At 45.0% G+C, this 20,214-nt stretch overlaps 1 protein-coding gene across 1 annotated transcript in view; it reads left to right on the forward strand.

Moving 5' to 3' along the window:
* The window catches only part of F13A1 (coagulation factor XIII A chain), a 421,197-nt gene that overhangs the window by 19,491 nt on the left and 381,492 nt on the right, over positions 1-20,214 (forward strand). Inside the window, exon 2 of the mRNA XM_069730705.1 lies at positions 14,352-14,516. Coding sequence (XP_069586806.1) covers positions 14,363-14,516 — 154 coding nt within the window. The 5' untranslated portion in view covers positions 14,352-14,362. The remainder of the gene's footprint in view (positions 1-14,351; positions 14,517-20,214) is intronic.

Below are 20,214 nucleotides of genomic sequence, written 5' to 3' on the forward strand. Positions count from 1 at the left end.
TCCATTCAAAAAGTCAAATGGCGCGCCTTCTCTTCCGAGCCCTGCCGAGTGCCCAAACAGTGGTTTACCCCCACATATGAGGTATCGGCGTACTCGGGAGAAATTGCCCAACAAATTTTATGATCCATTTTATCCTACTGCCCATGTGAAAATGAAAAAATTGAGGCGAAAAGAATTTTTTTGTGAAAAAAAATTACTTTTTCATTTTTACAGATCAATTTGTGAAGCACCTGAGGGTTTAAAGTGCTCACTAAGCATCTAAATTAGTTCCTTGGGGGGTCTAGTTTCCAAAATGGGGTCACTTGTGGGGGAGCGCCAATGTTTAGGCACACAGGAGCTATCCAAACGCGACATGGTGTCCGCTAACGATGGAAATAATTTTTCATTCAAAAAGTCAAATGGCGCTCCTTCCCTTCCGAGCCTTACCATGTGCCCAAACAGTGGTTTACCTCCACATGTGAGGTATTGGTGTACTCAGGAGAAATTGCCCAACACATTTTAGGATCCATTTTATCCTGTTGCCCATGTGAAAATGAAAAAATTGAGGCTAAAAGAATTTTTTTGTGAAAAAAAAGTACTTTTTCATTTTTACGGATCAATTTGTGAAGCACCTGGGGGTTCAAAGTGCTCACTATGCATCTAGATAAGTTCCTTTGGGCGTCTAGTTTCCAAAATGGGGTCACTTGTGGGGTAGCTCCAATTTTTAGGCACACGGGGGCTCTCCAAACGTGACATGGTGTCCGCTAAAGAGTGGAGCCAATTTTTGATTCAAAAAGTCAAATGGCGCTCCTTCCCTTCCAAGCCCTGCCGTGCGCCAAAACAGTGGTTTACCCCCACATATGAGGTATCAGCGTACTCAGGACAAATTGGACAACAACTTTCGTGGTTCAGTTTCTCCTTTTACCATTGGGAAAATAAAAAAATTGTTGCTAAAAGATAATTTTTGTGACTAAAAAGTTAAATGTTCATTTTTTCCTTCCATGTTGCTTCTGCTGCTGTGAAGCACCTGAAGGGTTAATAAACTTCTTGAATGTGGTTTTGAGTACCTTGAGGGGTGCAGTTTTTAGAATGGTGTCACTTTTGGGTATTTTCAGCCATATAGACCCCTCAAACTGACTTCAAATGTGAGGTGGTCCCTAAAAAAAATGGTTTTGTAAATTTCGTTGTAAAAATGACAAATCGCTGGTCGAATTTTAACCCTTATAACTTCCTAACAAAAAAAAATTTTGTTTCCAAAATTGTGCTGATGTAAAGTAAACATGTGGGAAATGTTATTTATTAACTATTTTGTGTCACATATCTCTCTGGTTTAACAGAATAAAAATTCAAAATGTGAAAATTGCGAAATTTTCAAAATTTTCGCCAATTTTCCGTGTTTATCACAAATAAATGCAGAATTTATTGACCTAAATTAACCACTAACATGAAGCCCAATATGTCACGAAAAAACAATCTCAGAACCGCTAGGATCCGTTGAAGCGTTCCTGAGTTATTACCTCATAAAGGGACACTGGTCAGAATTGCAAAAAACGGCAAGGTCTTTAAGGTCAAAATAGGCTGGGTCTTGAAGGGGTTAAAAAGACAAGTCACGCCTCCACTACTGTTTTACAGTAGAATGGGCTAAATAGTGAACGTGTTTTATTCAGCGTGTGCAAGGAGAAAAATTAAGAGAGCAACCTTTTACTTGTGCAGCATTAATGCTGCACGAGGTGTGGCTCTTGTACCTTGCAACACCTGAGGGGGGTTAAAGGTTACCTTTGAAATTGGTTCAACTAGGCTTCGGCCTACACTCTGCTCCTCTCCTCCTCCTGCTGACCCTGGGCTTAAACACCGCTAGTTTTTGCCCGGAAGTGCTAGCTGCACAGAGAAAAACACCAGCCAATGTGTTAGTGGGGTTCAGCACCGCCAGCTGTTCCCCAGCTGTGTAGCCGGCAACGTGACCTGTAAACGCCACGCAGGCACAACAGAACAAAAGCTGCCACCATTGCAGGCTTCGGCCTACACTCTGCTCCTCTCCTCCTCCTGCTGACCCTGGGCTCATAACACCACCAGTTTTAGCCTGGAAGTGCTAGCTGCACAGAGAAAAACACCAGCCAATGTGTTAGTGGGGTTCAGCAACGCCAGCTGTTCCCCTGCTGTGTAGCCGGCAACGTGACCTGCAAACGCCACGCAGGCACATGAACTGAAATTAAAGTGACCCTGCCACCCACCCCAAGGTGTTTCTATGTATGACAGCCACCTTGTACAGCAGTACTGCTGCATTTGTACAAGGTGGCTGACTTTGTCTACTTGCCCACGTTTAATTAAACACGTAAAAAATGTGTCTCATTACAGACCATTACAATGTCCCTGAGGTGTGACTTTCCTTTTTAATGACACGCAGCACCCCCCTTGTTAGCGCTGCCCGTCTTCTGACATCTTTGGTTGGCTGGCTGCGGCTGTGAGTCCGCCCTGCCTGAAACCACGCTCCTCGTTGTCTTACTTATTTTGACTGCGAGGGTGTGATTGATGGGCACGAGCAGTGGATATCTTCGCCTGTCTTTACTCATCTCCTTCCGCCTTCTTCAGAATGTGCGGCCTCATGGCCGCGGCATGCGAGAAGGGATCAGATGAGGCCGCCCAGTCTGATGCAGGTGTAAGGACATGAGGGACAGGCGACAAAATTTACTGCGCAAGGTCACGAATCCCAGCTCTGCAGTGTGACTTTATTAAAAGACACTGTGGGTCTGGGTTTCATGGCCATCGCTAACCACACCGGCCAACATGAAATGAGGTGAGAAGACAGGCATCGCTCACAGCGCATGGCCAAGGGATAACAAGAGCGCAGACTCCTTTACAGCAAATAACAACGCTCAGGAATCTGCGCCCAGCACCTAGGTGTAAATTTTGACACCTGTGCTGCATCTCCTTAAAAAGACAAGTCACGCCTCCACTACTGTTTGACAGTATAATGGGCTAAATAGTGTACGTGTTTTATTCAGCGTGTGCAAGGAGAAAAATTAAGAGAGCAACCTTTTACTTGTGCAGCATTAATGCTGCACGAGGTGTGGCTCTTGTACCTTGCAACACCTGAGGGGGGTTAAAGGTTACCTTTGAAATTGGTTCAACTAGGCTTCGGCCTACACTCTGCTCCTCTCCTCCTCCTGCTGACCCTGGGCTCTAAGACCGCCAGTTTTTGCCCGGACATGCGAGCTGCACAGAGAAAAACACCAGCCAATGTGTTAGTGGGGTTCAGCACCGCCAGCTGTTCCCCTGCTGTGTAGCCGGCATCGTGTCAAGCACAAGCCACGCTGGCACAACTGATCAAAAGCTGCCACCAGTGCAGGCTTCGGCCTACACTCTGCTCCTCTCCTCCTCCTGCTGACCCTGGGCTCTAACACCGCCAGTTTTTGCCCGGAATTGCTAGCTGCAAAGAGAAAAACACCAGCCAATGTGTCAGTGGGGTTCAGCACCGCCAGCTGTTCCCCAGCTGTGTAGCCGGCAACGTGACCTGCAAACGCCATGCAGGCACATGAACTGAAATTGAAGAGAGCCTGCCCCCCACCCCCAGGTGTTTCTATGTATAACAGCCACCTTGTTCAGCAGTACTGCTGCATTTGTACAAGGTGGCTGACTTTTTCTCCTTGCCCACGTGGAACTCAACACGTACAAAATGTGTCTCATTGAGACCATTCCACTGTCCCTGAGGTGTGACTTTCCTTTCTAATGATACGCACCACCCCCCTTGGTAGCGCTTCCCGTCTTTTGACATCATGGTTAGCTGGCTGCGCCTGTGCATCCGCCCTGCGTGAAACAACGCCCCTCGTTGTCTTATTTATTTTGTCAGCGAGGGTGTGGTTTATGGGCACGAGCAGTGCATATGTTCGCCTGTCGTCACTCATCTCCTTCCGCCTTCTTCAGACTGTGCGGCCTCCTGGCCGCGGCATGCGAAAAGGGATCAGCAGAGGCCGCCCAGTCTGAAGCAGGTGTAAGGACGTGTGTGAGCGTCGAAAATATTTACTGCTCAAGGCCACGAATCCCAGCACCGCAGTGTGACTTTATGAAAAGGCAGTGTGGGTCTGGGATTTATGGCCATCGTTAACCGCAGCGGCCAACATGAAATGAGGTCATAAGACGGGCAGCGCTAACAGGGCATTGCCAAGGGATAACACAAGAGCGCAGACTCCTGTACAGCAAAAAACAACGCTCAGGAAGCAGCGCCTAGCACAAAGGCGTTATTTGGGACACCTATGCTGCGTCTCCTTAAAAATACAAGTCACGCCTCAACTACAGTTTGACTGTAGAATGGGCTAAATTGTGTACGTGTTGCATTCAGCGTGTGCAAGTAGACAAATTAATATTGCAACCTTTTCTTGTGCAGCATTAATGCTGCACAAGGTGTGGCTCTTGTACTTTGTAACACCTGAGGGGGGGTTAAAGGTTACCTTTGAAATTGGTTCAACTAAGCTTCGGCCTACACTCTGCTCCTCTCCTCCTCCTGCTGACCCTGGGCTGTAACAACGCTAGTTTTTGCCCGGAAGTGCTAGCTGCACAGAGAAAAACACCAGCCAATGTGTTAGTGGGGTTCAGCACCGCCTGCTGTTCCCCCACTGTGTAGCCGGCAAAGTGTCCTGCAAACGCAACGCAGACACAAAGCTGACTCCAGTGCAGGCTTCGGCCTACACTCTGCTCCCCCTGCTTACCCTTTGCTCCAACACCGCTAGTTGGGGCTGTAGGAAGACAATGTTTGATAGGCAAAGCATCCGGGTTCCAGCACCGCCAGCTGGTTCTCGGCAGTGTTTTTGTCACAGGTACTCCCTCGTGCCAAACCTGGTTTCAGCACCGTCAGCTGTTTCCGGGTTGTGTCAAGTTCACTGAGACGCCTATGCTTGCCCCGTCGTGGTGCGGTCGGGTTAGCCAACTCCAGGGTGCCTCCAGTTTAGGAGCTTCCTATGTGGGCTGCGTGAACTGGTAGTCAAGGCTGGTTCTGTAGTGCCAGTAGGCCCAGCTCCCCCTGTAGGACTGTTGGGGTTCGGTAACTGCGGCTGCCTCACGGCCTAGCTGTTCTCTCCTCTCCTGTGGGCCTTCGGGTCCACCTCCTGGTTCCAGCACCGTCAGCTGGTTCCGGGCCGAGCCTTTGGCTTAGGTGCCTCCTCCTTGGTATCCGAGTTCCGCCAACGTCAGGCGGTCCTTGGTAGTGCTTTTAAGCTAGGGCACCTACAGCTTAGTAACCGGGTTCCAGCACCGTCAGCTGGTCCTCGGTCGTGCCATTGGCTCTTGCACACTGGGGCAACGCATCTGGGTTCCAGCAACGCCAGCTGGTTCTCGGCAGTGTTTTTGACACAGGTACTCCCTCGTGCCAAGCCTGGTTTCAGCACCGTCAGCTGTTTCCGGGTTGTGTCAAGCTCACTGAGACGCCTATGCTTGCCCCGTCGAGGTGCTGTCGGTTTAGCCAACTCCAGGGTGCCTCCAGTTTAGGAGCTTCCTATGTGGGCTGCGTGAACTGGTAGTCAAGGCTGGTTCTGTAGTGCCAGTAGGCCCAGCTCCCCCTGTAGGACTGTTGGGGTTCGGTAACTGCGGCTGCCTCGCGGCCTAGCTGTTCTCTCCTCTCCTGTGGGCCTTCGGGTCCACCTCCTGGTTCCAGCACCGTCAGCTGGTTCCGGGCCGAGCCTTTGGCTTAGGTGCCTCCTCCTGGGTATCCGAGTTCCGCCAACGTCAGGCGGTCCTTGGTAGTGCTTTTAAGCGCGGGCACCTACAGCTTAGTAACCGGGTTCCAGCACCGTCAGCTGGTACTCGGTCGTGCCATTGGCTCTTGCACACTGGGGCAACGCATCTGGGTTCCAGCAACGCCAGCTGGTTCTCGGCAGTGTTTTTGACACAGGTACTCCCTCGTGCCAAGCCTGGTTTCAGCACCGTCAGCTGTTTCCGGGTTGTGTCAAGCTCACTGAGACGCCTATGCCTGCCCCGTCGTGGTGCTGTCGGGTTAGCCAACTCCAGGGTGCCTCCAGTTTAGGAGCTTCCTATGTGGGCTGCGAGAACTGGTAGTCAAGGCTGGTTCTGTAGTGCCAGTAGGCCCAGCTCCCCCTGTAGGACTGTTGGGGTTCGGTAACTGCGGCTGCCTCGCGGCCTAGCTGTTCTCTCCTCTCCTGTGGGCCTTCAGGTCCACCACCTGGTTCCAGCACCGTCAGCTGGTTCTCGGCAGTGTCTTTTGCTCTTGTACCTTCTGCTCCCCATCCTGGTTCCAGTACCGTCAGCTGGTTCCGGGCAGAGCCTTTGGCTTAGGTGCCTCCTTCTGGGTATCCAAGTTCCACCAACGTCAGGTGGTCCTTGGTAGTGCTTTCAGGCACGGGTACCTCCTGCTTAGTAACCGGGTTCCAGTAACGTCAGCTGGTCCTCGGTAGTTCCATTGGCTCTTGGACCTTCGGCTACCCATCCGGGTTCCAGTACCGTCAGCTGGTTCTCGGCAGTGTCTTTTGCTCTTGTACCTTCTGCTCCCCATCCTGGTTCCAGTACCGTCAGCTGGTTCCGGGCAGAGCCTTTGGCTTAGGTGCCTCCTTCTGGGTATCCGAGTTCCGCCAACGTCAGGCGGTCCTTGGTAGTGCTTTTTAGCACGGGTACCTCCTGCTTAGTAACCGGGTTCCAGTAACGTCAGCTGGTCCTCGGTAGTTCCATAGGCTCTTGAACCTTCGGGTAGCCATCCGAGTTCCAGTTCCATCAGCTGGTTCTTGGCATTTTCTCAGCCTTCTTGTACCTTCTGCTACATTTCCAAGTTGAAGACCCTAAAGTCGACGACCCGGAAGACCACCCCGATGACGACGACGACGACCCAGAAGACCACCCCGATGACGACGACGATGGCGGAGACGACGACGGCGGAGATGACGACACTGGAGACGACGACCCTGGAGACGACGACATGGAAGACCGAGAAGCAGAAGAACAAGAGGCTGCAGAACAAAGAGCAGAAGAACATTAAGCATAAGACTTAATATCAGAGCAAAAGATATTATCTAAATTATAAGCAGAAGAAGACTAAGCAGTGTATGGGGGTGAGTCCGTTCCTCCTCGTGGTGCCCCTGGATAAAGCCTGATGCTGCAGGCCAAACTGAACGCGGACAAATGTAACTTTTGTGACTGGCAGAACGGAAGGTGTAATCTTCCAACTTTTATAGATAACAACTACGGGAATGCCTGTCACAAATGAGAATATGATGAAGAAGTAGAATAGGAAGAATAATAACAGTTGAATAAAATGAATATGAAGAATGTATTAAAAAAAAAAAAAGGTAAAGAATGAAGAAGAAGATGAATAAGGTGAAGAAGAAGTTGATGTCAAAGATGCTGATGATGATGAAGATGAAAGTGTGGGAAAAGTAAAAAAAAAGAAGGGGAAGGGAGTGGAATAGTGAAACATCAATATCTGACAAAATAAAAAAAAAATTTACATAGTCAATATCTTTGTCACTCCAAACGTCTTAAAAAAAAACAAAAAACATGCTATTCTATTTGATTGGGATAAACCTCTATGACTTTAATGTCTCCGCCACCTCCCCATATACATCCGGCATTATTCTTAGTTGTTTTCCTTCATGTAGAATGAACCTACAAGGCAAGAAAGGGTTTATTTTAATTCCGATATTTTGGTCCCATTGACTTGCATTGGGATCGGGTATCGGTATCGGCGATATCCGATATTTTTTGAATATCGGCCGATCCTATCCGATATCGATACTTTCCGATATCGGAAGGTATCGCTCAACACTAATAAAGACCCAATGTTAATCATTTTCTAGTAGTAAATAAAGTAAGTCCATGTAGTTACATTCGCTCATGATCTACGCAATAAATGAACAGCTGGTGATAGTAAAACTCTTCTCTGCACACATAAGTTCCATGTGTATAAAGTGCAGAGAGGATAAGAAAAGCAGCCCTCACCAAATCCTTGTAGCTTTAAAAGTCCTTTATTCTATTAAATGCGGATGGTAACCAGCGGTATGCAGGTAAATGAGGGAGACATGCGGGGGGATGACATCTCTCTGGTGCTTCTACGGGTCCACCATAGATGAAAATCTCTCACGCGAGAATTCAGAGACTCTTTTCTGGCTACAAAAAGCATTTACAAGCTGTGATACTTGCAAATGGCTTTGCTACTACATATTAACCATGCAGGGTACCAAAACTTTTGCATCTGTCCATTTTCATTTTTGTAATTTTTAAAATGTAAAAGATGAAAAAAAAAGTTTTTCTTTTGTCTAATATGCAAAGAAAATATGTTACCTTTAAAGTTAGCCCTTTTAGAGATCATTTAACCCCTATCTGACCTTGGACGGGATAGTACGTCCAAGGTCAGATCCCCTGCTTTGATGCAGGGCTCCGCGGTGAGCCCGCATCAAAGCCGGGACATGTCAGCTGTTTTGAACAGCTGACATGTGCCCGTAATAGGCGCGGGCAGAATCGCGATCTGCCCGCACCTATTAACTAGTTAAATGCCGCTGTCAAACGCAGACAGCGACATTTAACTACTGCTTCCGGCCGGGCGGCCGGAAATGACGTCATCGCCCACCCCCGTCACATGATCGGGGGTCGGCGATGCGTCTCCATTGTAACCATAGAGGTCCTTGAGACCTCTATGGTTACTGATCGCCGGTGGCTATGAGCGCCACCCTGTGGTCACCTGCATTTCTGCTACATAGCAGCGATCAGCAGATCGCTGCTATGTAGCAAAGGCGATCGAGCTGTGCCTGCTTCTAGCCTCCCATGGAGGCTATTGAAGCATGGCAAAGCATGGCAAAAGTAAAAAAAAAAAAGTTGAAAAAAATGTTAAAAAAATAAAAAAATATAAAAGTTTAAATCACCCCCCTTTCGCCCCAATCAAAATAAATCAATAAAAAAAATATCAAATCTACACATATTTGGTATCGCCGAGCTCAGAATCGCCCGATCTATCAATTAAAAAAAAGCATTAACCTGATCGCTAAACAGCATAGCGAGAAAAAAATTCGAAACACCAGAATTACGTTTTTTTGGTCGCCACGACATTGCATTAAAATGCAATAATGGGCGATCAAAAGAACGTATCTGCACCAAAATGCTATCATTAAAAACGTCATCTCTGCACGCAAAAAATAAGCCCTCAACCGACCCCAGATCACGAAAAATGGAGACGCTACGAGTATTGGAAAATGGCACAATTTTTTTTTTTTTTTTTAGCAAAGTTTGGAATTTTTTTTCACCACTTAGATAAAAAATAACCTAGTCATGTTAGGTGTCTACGAACTCGTACTGACCTGGAGAATCATAATGTCAAGTCAGTTTTAGCATTTAGTGAACCTAGCAAAAAAGCCAAACAAAAAACAAGTGTGGGACTGCACTTTTTTTGCAATTTCACCGCACTTGGAATTTTTTTCCCGTTTTCTAGTACACGACATGCTAAAACCAATGATGTCGTTCAAAAGTACAACTCGTCCTGCAAAAAATAAGCCCTCACATGGCCAAATTGACGGAAAAATAAAAAAGTTATGGCACTGGGAAGGAGGGGAGTGAAAAACGAACACGGAAAAACGAAAAATCCCACGGTCATGAAGGGGTTAATCTTTAACTTGCTTAGCTGTTCGCAATAACAGTAATTTTGACCAGGGGTGCCCAAACCTTTACATGCCACTATATGTTCCTTCTGTGACTACATAGCTAGCACTGAGAACTTTGGGTTTTCTAATTTTAATGTCTAGGTTTCCTAAATCTTTATAGTACTTCAATGACACTTTAATAGAAGTACTTTATTGCAATAGTAGTGATTGACAGCGTATCTAGGATATTTCGTTACTTTTTTGGAGATATAGACCAAACTGCTGGGATACCTGGATAAGAATGAAGAGTCTATGGTGCTGGATACGTGCTGATTAGAATGAAGAGTCTATGGTGCTGGATACCTGGATTAGAATGAAGAGTCTATGGTGCTGGATACCTGGATTAGAATGAAGAGTCTATGGTGCTCTGTGCCATTAATGTTTAATTGGTGGGGGCAGGGACATAACTACAACAGGCGCAGGTGTTGCATTTATACCCATGCCCTGAAGATTAGGGGCCCACAAAGTCACTTTGGCCTATAAAAAGACTAATGCTATTAAAACTTGCAATAATTGGGGACCCCATTGGAGCTTTTGCATTGAGGTCCATGAGTTTCAAGTTACACCATTAGGTGGGGGTTAGATGTTTGTAGACCTTGTGGATTTTAGAAAGAAATCACATTGGTATTAGGAAAGTATTATTCCTGTAGTTTTTTCTTTTCTTTCTCTGGCCATCCCATAGTAATAATAAATAGCTGATCATACAGGCTGTAAAACCTGATACAAGACAAGGGCTTGTTGCTTGGTTGGAAAACACTCAGAATAAGGCTAGGTTCACATTGCGCTAGGTGAGTCCGTCTAACGGACACGTTTTTAAGTACTGAAAACGCAATATAACGCACATACTAACGCGCCCATAGACTTACATTGTCTGACGCATCGTGACGCATGCCAAAATTCGCATGCGTTTGTCACATAACGTTTTTTCTGACGGACCTTGGAACGCGGCTTGGCTAACGCAATACTAACGGAAGCGTTCATTCTGCCATAGAAGGCTATGGCAAACGCAGCCAGACGCAAATCATGAAAAATTTCCAAATAGAACCAGACGTTTTATTAGCGTTTGAGGGTGGTCTCAAACACTGTGCTCAGACACAAACATCTTGCTAGCAGAAGTTCACTCAATGCTTTCAAAATGGAGAATGTGTATGCACCCACACCCGACGCTGACAAAAGGAAAAAAAGAAAAAGAACAACTTTATTGACAGTGACAAACGCAGACAAACGGATACTTCGCTAACGGATATCCAAATGAGAAAAATGCGATCACATGCGTTAACGCAAGCACCACCGTGACGACGATTTTTACACAAATTTGGCTCCTTTTCTGTACATGCATTTATCAGATCCGTTTAATGCCATGTACTTGACGCAATGTGAACCTAGCCTAAGGCCGGCGTCACACACAGCGTAAAACAATACGGTCCGTATATTACGGCCGTAATACGCTGAAAAGTCCCGAAAAAAGTGGTCCGTAGCTCCTCCGTAGGCAGGGTGTGTCAGCGTTTTTTGCGTATGGCATCCTCCGTATGAAAGCTCCCTGGCTTTCTAGGTAATTTCCCACGATCTATGAACAGCCAGCAGAGGGCGCCTCACCGCAAATGAAGCTAAATATAGATCATTGATCTATTTTTAGCCTCATTCCCTGGGGTTTTGCAGCGAGGAGCAGCCTGCATTAGCACAGCTCCTTGCTGCAAAATGTTTTAACCCCTTCAGAAGGATTTACATCGTTGGACGTTACAGATCTGCGGAGGGTAAGTATATTGTTGGTTTATTATGTTTTTTTACTCACAGAACGAGGGTCTTCAGTGACTGGATTGGGCGTTGAATAAAATACTGCAACAACCATTGTTTTTATTTCATTAAAATAATTTTAAATAATGTGTTTGTGTTTTATTTAACCCTTCACTACAATTGGATTAATAATGGATAGGTGTCATAATTGACGCCTCTCCATTATTAATTAGGCTTAATGTCACCTTACAATAGCAAGGTGGCATTAACCCTTCATTACCCCATATCCCACCGCTACACGGGAATGGGAAGAGAGTGGCCAAGTGCCAGAATAGGCGCATCTTCCAGATGTGCCTTTTCTGGGGTGGCTGGGGGCAGGTGTTTTTAGCCAGGGGGGGGCCAATAACCGTGGACCCTCTCCAGGCTATTAATATCTGCCCTCAGTCACTGGCTTTACTACTCTGGCGGAGAAAATTGCGCGGGAGCCCACGCCAATTTTTTCCGCCATTTAACCCTTTATTTTAAGAGCTAGAACGGCCAAATTTTGCAGATACACACTACTGACATTAGTAGTGTGGAATCTGCAAAAAAAATGGAGAGAAGACATGGTTTACTGTATGTAAACCATGTCTCAAATCATGTCGGGTTTTAGGAAGGAGAAGGAAAAAGCCGGTAATTGAATTACCGGCTTTCAAGCTGTCTAGCGCTGGAATAAATATTAATATATATACATATATGTGTCTCACTGACATATATATATATATACCTATTCTATGTGTACACATTTATTCTACCTATTGGACTGTAAGCTGTCAGTGTGATTTTACTGTACACCGCACTGAATTGCCGGCTTTTCTCTCTAACAGCGCTACGTATTTCTCGCAAGTCACACTGCTTGTCCGTGTGTAATCCGTATTTTTCACGCTTCCATAGACTTTCATTGGCGTATTTCTTGCGCAGTACGGTGACAAACGCAGCATGCTGCGATTTTGTACGGCCGTAGAAAGCCGTATAATACTGATCAGTAAAATACGGCAAATAGGAGCAGGGGCATAGAGAATAATTGTGCCGTATTTTTTGCGAGTTTTACGGACGTAGATTCTGCGCTCTTACGTCCGTAAAACTCGCATGTGTGACGGCGGCCTAAGAAGTACCAGTCAAAAGTTTGGAAACATATCTTCATGTTATGTTTTTTCTTATTTTTATTGATATGTGCACATTGTAAATTTAGACTGAAAGCAGCAAAACCAAGAAGACACACATATGGAAAAAAAGGAGTAAAAAACACATGTGAAACAAACTATAATCTGATTACAGCTTTAAACCCCCTTGTCATTGTATGAAGCAGCTTTCTCAGGTACTCGCCTGTAATGGCTTTCCTACAGTCTTGAAGGAGTTCCCACAGGTGTTGAGAACATATGGGCTGCAGTCCATCCGTCTCCCCATAGCACAACTTTGTTTTGGGTCATTATTTTCCTGTTGTTGCAGAAATTATGTTCCCACTAAGTGCAAACCAGATGGGATCGCATATTAATACAGAATGTTGTGGTAGCCATACTGGGTAAGCGTGCATTGCATTTGGAATAAATCACTCACAGCGTCACCAGCAAAGAATCCCACACCATCACACCACTTCATCTATGAGTCAGGGTGAACATTACACATGTAGAGATCATCCTCTCACCTTTTATGTGTCTTACAATGAAATCGAAGTTGGTACCAAAAATCTCACATTTTGATAAGTTATCACGCAACAAAAGAGATTTCCACTAATCTAATGTCCAGTTCTTGTGTAGGTTGACCCAAACAAGTATTTTCTTGTTTACAGTCCTCAGTAGTGGCTTCTTTGCTGCAATTTGTCCATAAAGGCCTTCTTCTGACAGTCTCCTCTGGAGAGTTGATGGTAACATGTGTCTGCTAACTGATATCTGTGCATAGTTTAGGATGGCTGTTATCTGAGCTGCTGTCAATTAACTTTTTCTGAAGCTGATAAGCTTAAAGTCTTCAAAGTTAAGTCTTGGTCTCGCTTTCCTGAAGTATTCTTCATGAAAGCTAGTGTCATCAAAACAAGCGATGGTTTTGATGTCTGCATTTGAGGAATCCTTCAAGGTTCTAGGAATTTTCCAGATTGATTAACCTTCATGTCTGAAAGTGAAGATGGACTATTATTTTTCTTTCCTTATGTGATTGTTGCCGAGTTTAGAACAGCTGTGGAAGAGAGCTTAGCAGTTCATAAAACGTTGTACCAATACTGCTTCAGCAAGTCATGCCTGATGGTCACAAACACATTCTAAAGTTTCATGATTCCACAAACAAACTTTTGATCAGACCTATTTATTGGAAGCCATTCCAGGTGACTACCTGATTAACCTGCTTGCAGAATGCCAAATATGTATAAAGCTGTAATCATACAAAAGGGGGGTACTTTGAAGAATCTAATGTTTAACACATAATCTGGTTTATTTCACACATATTTAATATTTAATTTGTTTGTGATACTTATTTTGTAAGAACAGCCTAATTCCATGGTTTCCTTGGGGATAAGCTATATGGTCATACAGCTGTATGAAGCAGAATTTTGTCTTAATATGAAACCCCACTTCCTGAACACTTTTATCAATTTATAGGAACATATCAGAAGTTTTGGTTCCTTGAGGATCCAGGTGCTGAGACCTTCAATGAAAGCTAAGAGAGGAGAGCAGTGCACTGCTGAGCGCTACAGCCCCTTCATTATAGCGATCATTGGGGTCTCACACAGACTACCACAGATCAAAACTGTTGACATGTCTCTGTGATGTAAAAAGTTTTCTGAAAATATAGTTACACTATGAGCTAACACGTTTAGCATCATATCTAAAGTGATACATTAGCTGTCTCTTTTTCTTCTTGTTTCAATCTCTGCAATGTGTCCCTAAACTTCAATTTTCAGTTACAGTCCAGAAATTATTTTGTAAATAAGAACCTTCATTTATTGTATAATGGTATGTAATAAAGCTAATTTTTATTCTCTAGTGTCTGCCATAATGTCAGCATCAACAGGAACTAATGTGAAGAAATCAAAAACTGAATCATATACAGGTCGATTATCAGTGCCACCAAATAAATCCAATGAGGATGAAGATGAGGTCCCCATCATGGAAACATTTGGAGTTATCCCAAGGACTTTTGATAAGAAAGGTAAAAACAAAAGTTCTTATTTTTTAACATGGCAGCAGAACATTCTACAGCTCATAAAAGCATCCAGACAGGAACCTGAGTTATATACTGCTTATATACTATATATATTCTGACAGGTGAAAACACAAAAAAGCACAGTAAAACCAAAAACACACTGTTGCAAAAAAATCACAGTGGACAGCAAGTGCTAGTAAAAAGATGGAAAAAACAGGGTATTTGGTTGATATGTTTTTTGCAAAAAATGTATATTAAGCCGCTCTACCAAACGTCAAGGTATACCCATATCAGAGCAGTCCTAACTAATGTATGTAATCCCTATCTGATGTATTTAAAACCTGGTCATATGTACAATACCTGTATGAGCAGGATTCAGAAAAGGAATGTCCATGTGGACACGCTGGACAGAACGGCTTCTGTGCGCATAGCTCAAAAAAAGAGGGGTGGAGGCCTCCCCAGTCTTGTGGACACAAGAAAACAATTATATGAAACCAGAACACATGAGCTGCGCGCACAGTGAACAAGCCCGTAGAGACATGTTCACACCACCAAGAGACTTGAAAACACAAAAAAGCACAGTAAAACCAAAAACACACTGTTGCAAAAAAATCACAGTGGACAGCAAGTGCTAATAAAAAGATGGAAAAAACAGGGTATTTGGTTGATATGTTTTTTGCAAAAAATGTATATTAAGCCGCTCTACCAAACGTCAAGGTATACCCATATCAGAGCAGTCCTAACTAATGTATGTAATCCCTATCTGATGTATTTAAAACCTGGTCATATGTACAATACCTGTATGAGCAGGATTCAGAAAAGGAATGTCCATGTGGACACGCTGGACAGAACGGCTTCTGTGCGCACAGCTCAAAAAAAGAGGGGTGGAGGCCTCCCCAGTCTTGTGGACACAAGAAAACAATTATATGAAACCAGAACACATGAGCTGCGCGCACAGTGAACAAGCCCGTAGAGACATGTTCACACCACCAAGAGACTTGAAAACACAAAAAAGCACAGTAAAACCAAAAACACACTGTTGCAAAAAAATCACAGTGGACAGCAAGTGCTAGTAAAAAGATGGAAAAAACAGGGTATTTGGTTGATATGTTTTTTGCAAAAAATGTATATTAAGCCGCTCTACCAAACGTCAAGGTATACCCATATCAGAGCAGTCCTAACTAATGTATGTAATCCCTATCTGATGTATTTAAAACCTGGCCATATGTACAATACCTGTATGAGCAGGATTCAGAAAAGGAATGTCCATACCTTGACGTTTGGTAGAGCGGCTTAATATACATTTTTTGCAAAAAACATATCAACCAAATACCCTGTTTTTTCCATCTTTTTACTAGCACTTGCTGTCCACTGTGATTTTTTTGCAACAGTGTGTTTTTGGTTTTACTGTGCTTTTTTGTGTTTTCAAGTCTCTTGGTGGTGTGAACATGTCTCTACGGGCTTGTTCACTGTGCGCGCAGCTCATGTGTTCTGGTTTCATATATTCTTACAGGTGTAGATTAAGCAAACATGTCGTTTCTTTTTCAAGAATTCCAATGTATTTTTAACACCCCTGTCAAGCAAAATATTTGCACAGATGGCAGCAGCCATAAGAACTGAGACCACAATAACTAGATCACTTGTTCCACTAATCAGGGAAAGTGTAGCGGATGACATAGTACTGTTAATGGAGGTTACCACATACATAGGTCATACATGGAAAGTTTGAGATTTCAGAAAAGTTTTTCTGCACCTGACACACTATACAATCTGTGAATATTTGTAAAGATACATTGTTTGTATCCCAGTTCATCAATAATATGTAACATTGTCCAGTAAAAGAGGTAATATTTTAGATTTTGCATGACTTATTTTGGAAGGGTTATGAGATCAGTCAAGATTAAATTCTTTGTTTTTATGAGGTTTTTCCTATGCTATTCTTTTTATTTTGGAATGCATAATGAATAGTGCTGAGCATTCCGATACTGCAATATCGGGTATCAGCCGATATTAGCGGTATCGGAGTTCCGATACTGAGTTCCGATACTTTTACAATATCGAATACCGGAATCGGAAGTTCCCATAATGCAATGAGCCAGTTTGATTTTATTCAGCCAATGAGGAATCCTAAGAAGTGTGGGCACATCCTGTTATGCATGGTAGGCATGTAACTACTGGCATGGCGGTGATTGGCTGCTGAAATGATGTCATGATGCACTATAAAAGTCGCCGCCACCATTTTGGGTTCACTCTGCTGTGAATTTACTTAGGGGCAGGACGCTGGTGTTCTGACTCTGAGGGACAGTTTGAGCTAGCGATTTGCTTTATTGTGCTTTACCCAGGCTACTTTAGCAACCGCTGTGTGAGAATTGAGAAGCTTTCTTTTGCCTTGCAGCGCTGTTCATGGCAGTCTGTGAGGTCTCTGTGTGTGAGTGCAGCTCACGCTGTGGTGTGTTCTGCAGCCACATCTGGTTGTAGTCTGCTCAGCGTGCGTCACTGCCTCATTGTCCTTTTTTGCATTAGTGCAGCTCATTTTTCCTGATTTCTCCTATTAGTGTGGTTCCATCTGTATCCAGCTAGATTGTTTGAAAACACTATATAAGAGTAGATAGAGGAGCCTTTCTGCTGGCTTGTGCCCTGCAGCCCTTGCCAGATTAGTATTAGCCTATTTTTTGGAGCCTCATCTATTGCATTGTAGGTTACTTTCCTGCATTGTAATAGCTACAAAAAGGTTGTGATACTATCGGTTTTACATCATTGGGCACATCCAGTGTCTTTTTGTGAAAAAAACAAAAAGTTAATAAAGTTCACCAAACACTCCACTTTACAGTTGTGTAGGCCACATTAGCTCATATTAAAGTCTAGTTCACACTTTATAAAATTAGTGTTTCTTATACCTGTTAGCAGCTGTTCAGGAATAAGCACACTAAGCCCTTAGTACTTTTCTGCCTATCTTTATCAATCTACCAAGATCAAGAAGGCAGGGAGTAAGGCACGTGGTCGTGGGCGTGGAGTTTTTGCAGGGAGAGGATGTGGGGATTCTGTGCCTGCTGCGGGCACCAGTGACTCAGCATCCCCCAGTTTTACCAGGGAACAGTCCTTTATGTGCAGCTTTGTAGGAGCTCGCCGTACCCCACTGCTGCGGGACTAACAAATTGAAGCCGTTGTTGGATGGATGGCAGCTACCGCATCGACTTCAATTAGTTCCAGATCTTCTTAGTTCCAGAGCACTGAAGAGCACCCATCTGTCTCTTCACCACCTGCCAAATTGTCCAGGCAGTCAGAGAGCCTTGGACAGGAGCCATCTCTACTTCTGTTTTCTGAATCTGTTGGCTTGGAAAGAGGGGGTCAGCCAAGCAGCATTCGAGAATTTGAAGAAGAGGCAGTATGCAGTGATGTGCAACAGCTTTTTCTCTCTGAATCTGAAGAGGCGGGTGGGCCAGTGCCTATGGTCAGCACACCTCAGTATGCATCTGATGATGAGACTCAGGTGCCACTTTCTGGTGCATACTGTGCTGTCAAGACTACCCAGGAGAAGCAGTCGTTTGAAGAGGGTAGTGTAGATGATGAGGTCCTTGACCCATCATGGCGTGAGGTACAGGAAGGTGCTGGGAGCAGCTCTGAGGAAGAGATTCCCCGAATGGACAAAAAAAGAGGGAAAGGGAGGGGGCAGACTCTGTTGCCTGTAGCCTCCATTTTGGTACCCATTAGGAGCATGCCTCTTCCAAAACCAAAAACAGGCGCTCCCAAGACTTGCAGTGCCTGGTCCTTTTTTGACACAGTTGCAGATGACATTTGCTTTGTCAAATGCAAGTTGTGTAATCAGAAAGTGAAAAGAGGGAAAAGTGTCAGCAACCTCAATACCACAAATATGTGGAAATATGTGCGGACCAAGCACGTGATGGAGTTACAAAGACAAATTAAAGACCTAGGCTAACCTACAGCGCCACCTAACACCTCTTCAGTTCGTGTTGTAGCCTCTTCCTCCAGCTCACAGACAGCTGGTTCGGCTTCCTCACAGGATCGCCAAGGAAGAACCTCTGGCACTGTTGTACAGACACACAGTTTCATTCCACCCACAGCACAACGTTCCCTGTCATCCTCACACTACCAGTCCAGTCTACAGCCATCGGTAGCACAGGCATGGGAGAAAAGACACCCATATGTGGCAAACTACCCCCGAGCACAGGCTCTGATTGCTGGCATTGCAAAGCTACTGTCCCTTGAAATGCTCTCATTCAGGCTGGTGGAGACTGACACCTTCCGTAACTTCATGGCATTGGCAGTCCCATTGCCAGTCCCACAATACAACGTGCCCAACTGCTTTTATTTCAGCAGGCAAGCCATCCCTGCCATGCAAAAGCATGTGGAGGGAAAAATTAAACATGCGCTACTAAATGCCGTCAGTAGCAAGGTCCACCTGATGCGTGGACAGGGACGATATCTTTCCCTCACTGCCTATTGGGTAAATGTTGTGGAGCCGGGTACAAATCTTGAAAGTGGTGCTGTATGTGTTCTGCCGACTCCAAGGATTGCAGGAATCCAGTCTGTACACATTGAATCCTCCTCATACTCCAATTCCTCTGAATCAGCACTGCAGGAGCCGTCACAGTGTACTTCCACATGGACCCATGAACGGTAACCTGTTACGACCGATATGAGCACAGCCGTGGCCAAACGTCAACAAGCCGTATTGAAATTAATTTCTTTGGGGAATCGAAGCCACACAGTGCAGGAGCTCTGAAATGCCATCAAGCAGGAGAGAGACGTGTGGTTTTTGCCAGTGAATCTCCAGCCAGGCATGGTAGTGTGTGACAATGGCCGAAATCTGGTGGCAGCTCTGGGCCTAGGCAACCTCACTCACATCCCATGTCTGGCACATGTGCTCAACTTGGTCGTGCAGAGTTTTTTGAGGGACTATCTGGATCTTGAAGCACTGCTGCACAAGGTCCGAATAGAGTGCGCTCACTTGTAGTGTTCCAGCATGGCAAGATCGTGCATTGCAGCTCTGCAGCACCAATTCCACCTTCCGGAACATCTCATCATATGTGACTTACCCACCAGGTTGAATTCAACGTTACATATGTTGGAGAGGTTGTGTGAGCAGTAGTCAGCAGTAATGGAGTACCAGCTGCATCAGGCGCAAACAAGTCGCACTGCACGCTGTTCACACTTCACCACCACTGAGTGGGACTCTATGAAGGACATCTGCCACGTTTTGCGTGCCTTCGATGTTTTCACATGGATGGCGAATGCAGATGATGCACTAGTCAGCATGACTATCCCCCCTTATCTGCCTGCTTAAAAAAACACTGCAAGCGCTAAGGGAGGAGGTTGTGGAAGAGGTGGAGGATGAGGAGTCATAAATGCCATCTGCTTCTGGACAATCTGCACAACGTGGTTTCTCACAAAGGCCTAGGCAGGGGACACTTTGTGAGGAGGATGAGGAGGAGTCAATGGAGGAGGAAGACACCTGTCCAGAGGAGGGAGATACACAATGCTCCAGTAGTCAGTATGTACAGCGAGGGTGTTATTTTTCAGTTCTGGAATGGTGCTTTAAATATAAGCCCTGTGCCCCCCTTCTTATACTCACCCTCCAGCGTCTTCCTATAGTACTTTACAGACACCATACTGGTCCCACAGCACCATCTTCTACCCGTAGCTTCCAATATAATAATGTACTATTATATATAATAACACCACA

The sequence above is a fragment of the Ranitomeya imitator genome, chromosome 6 (genome assembly GCF_032444005.1).
Source record: "Ranitomeya imitator isolate aRanImi1 chromosome 6, aRanImi1.pri, whole genome shotgun sequence".
NCBI lineage: Eukaryota > Metazoa > Chordata > Amphibia > Anura > Dendrobatidae > Ranitomeya > Ranitomeya imitator.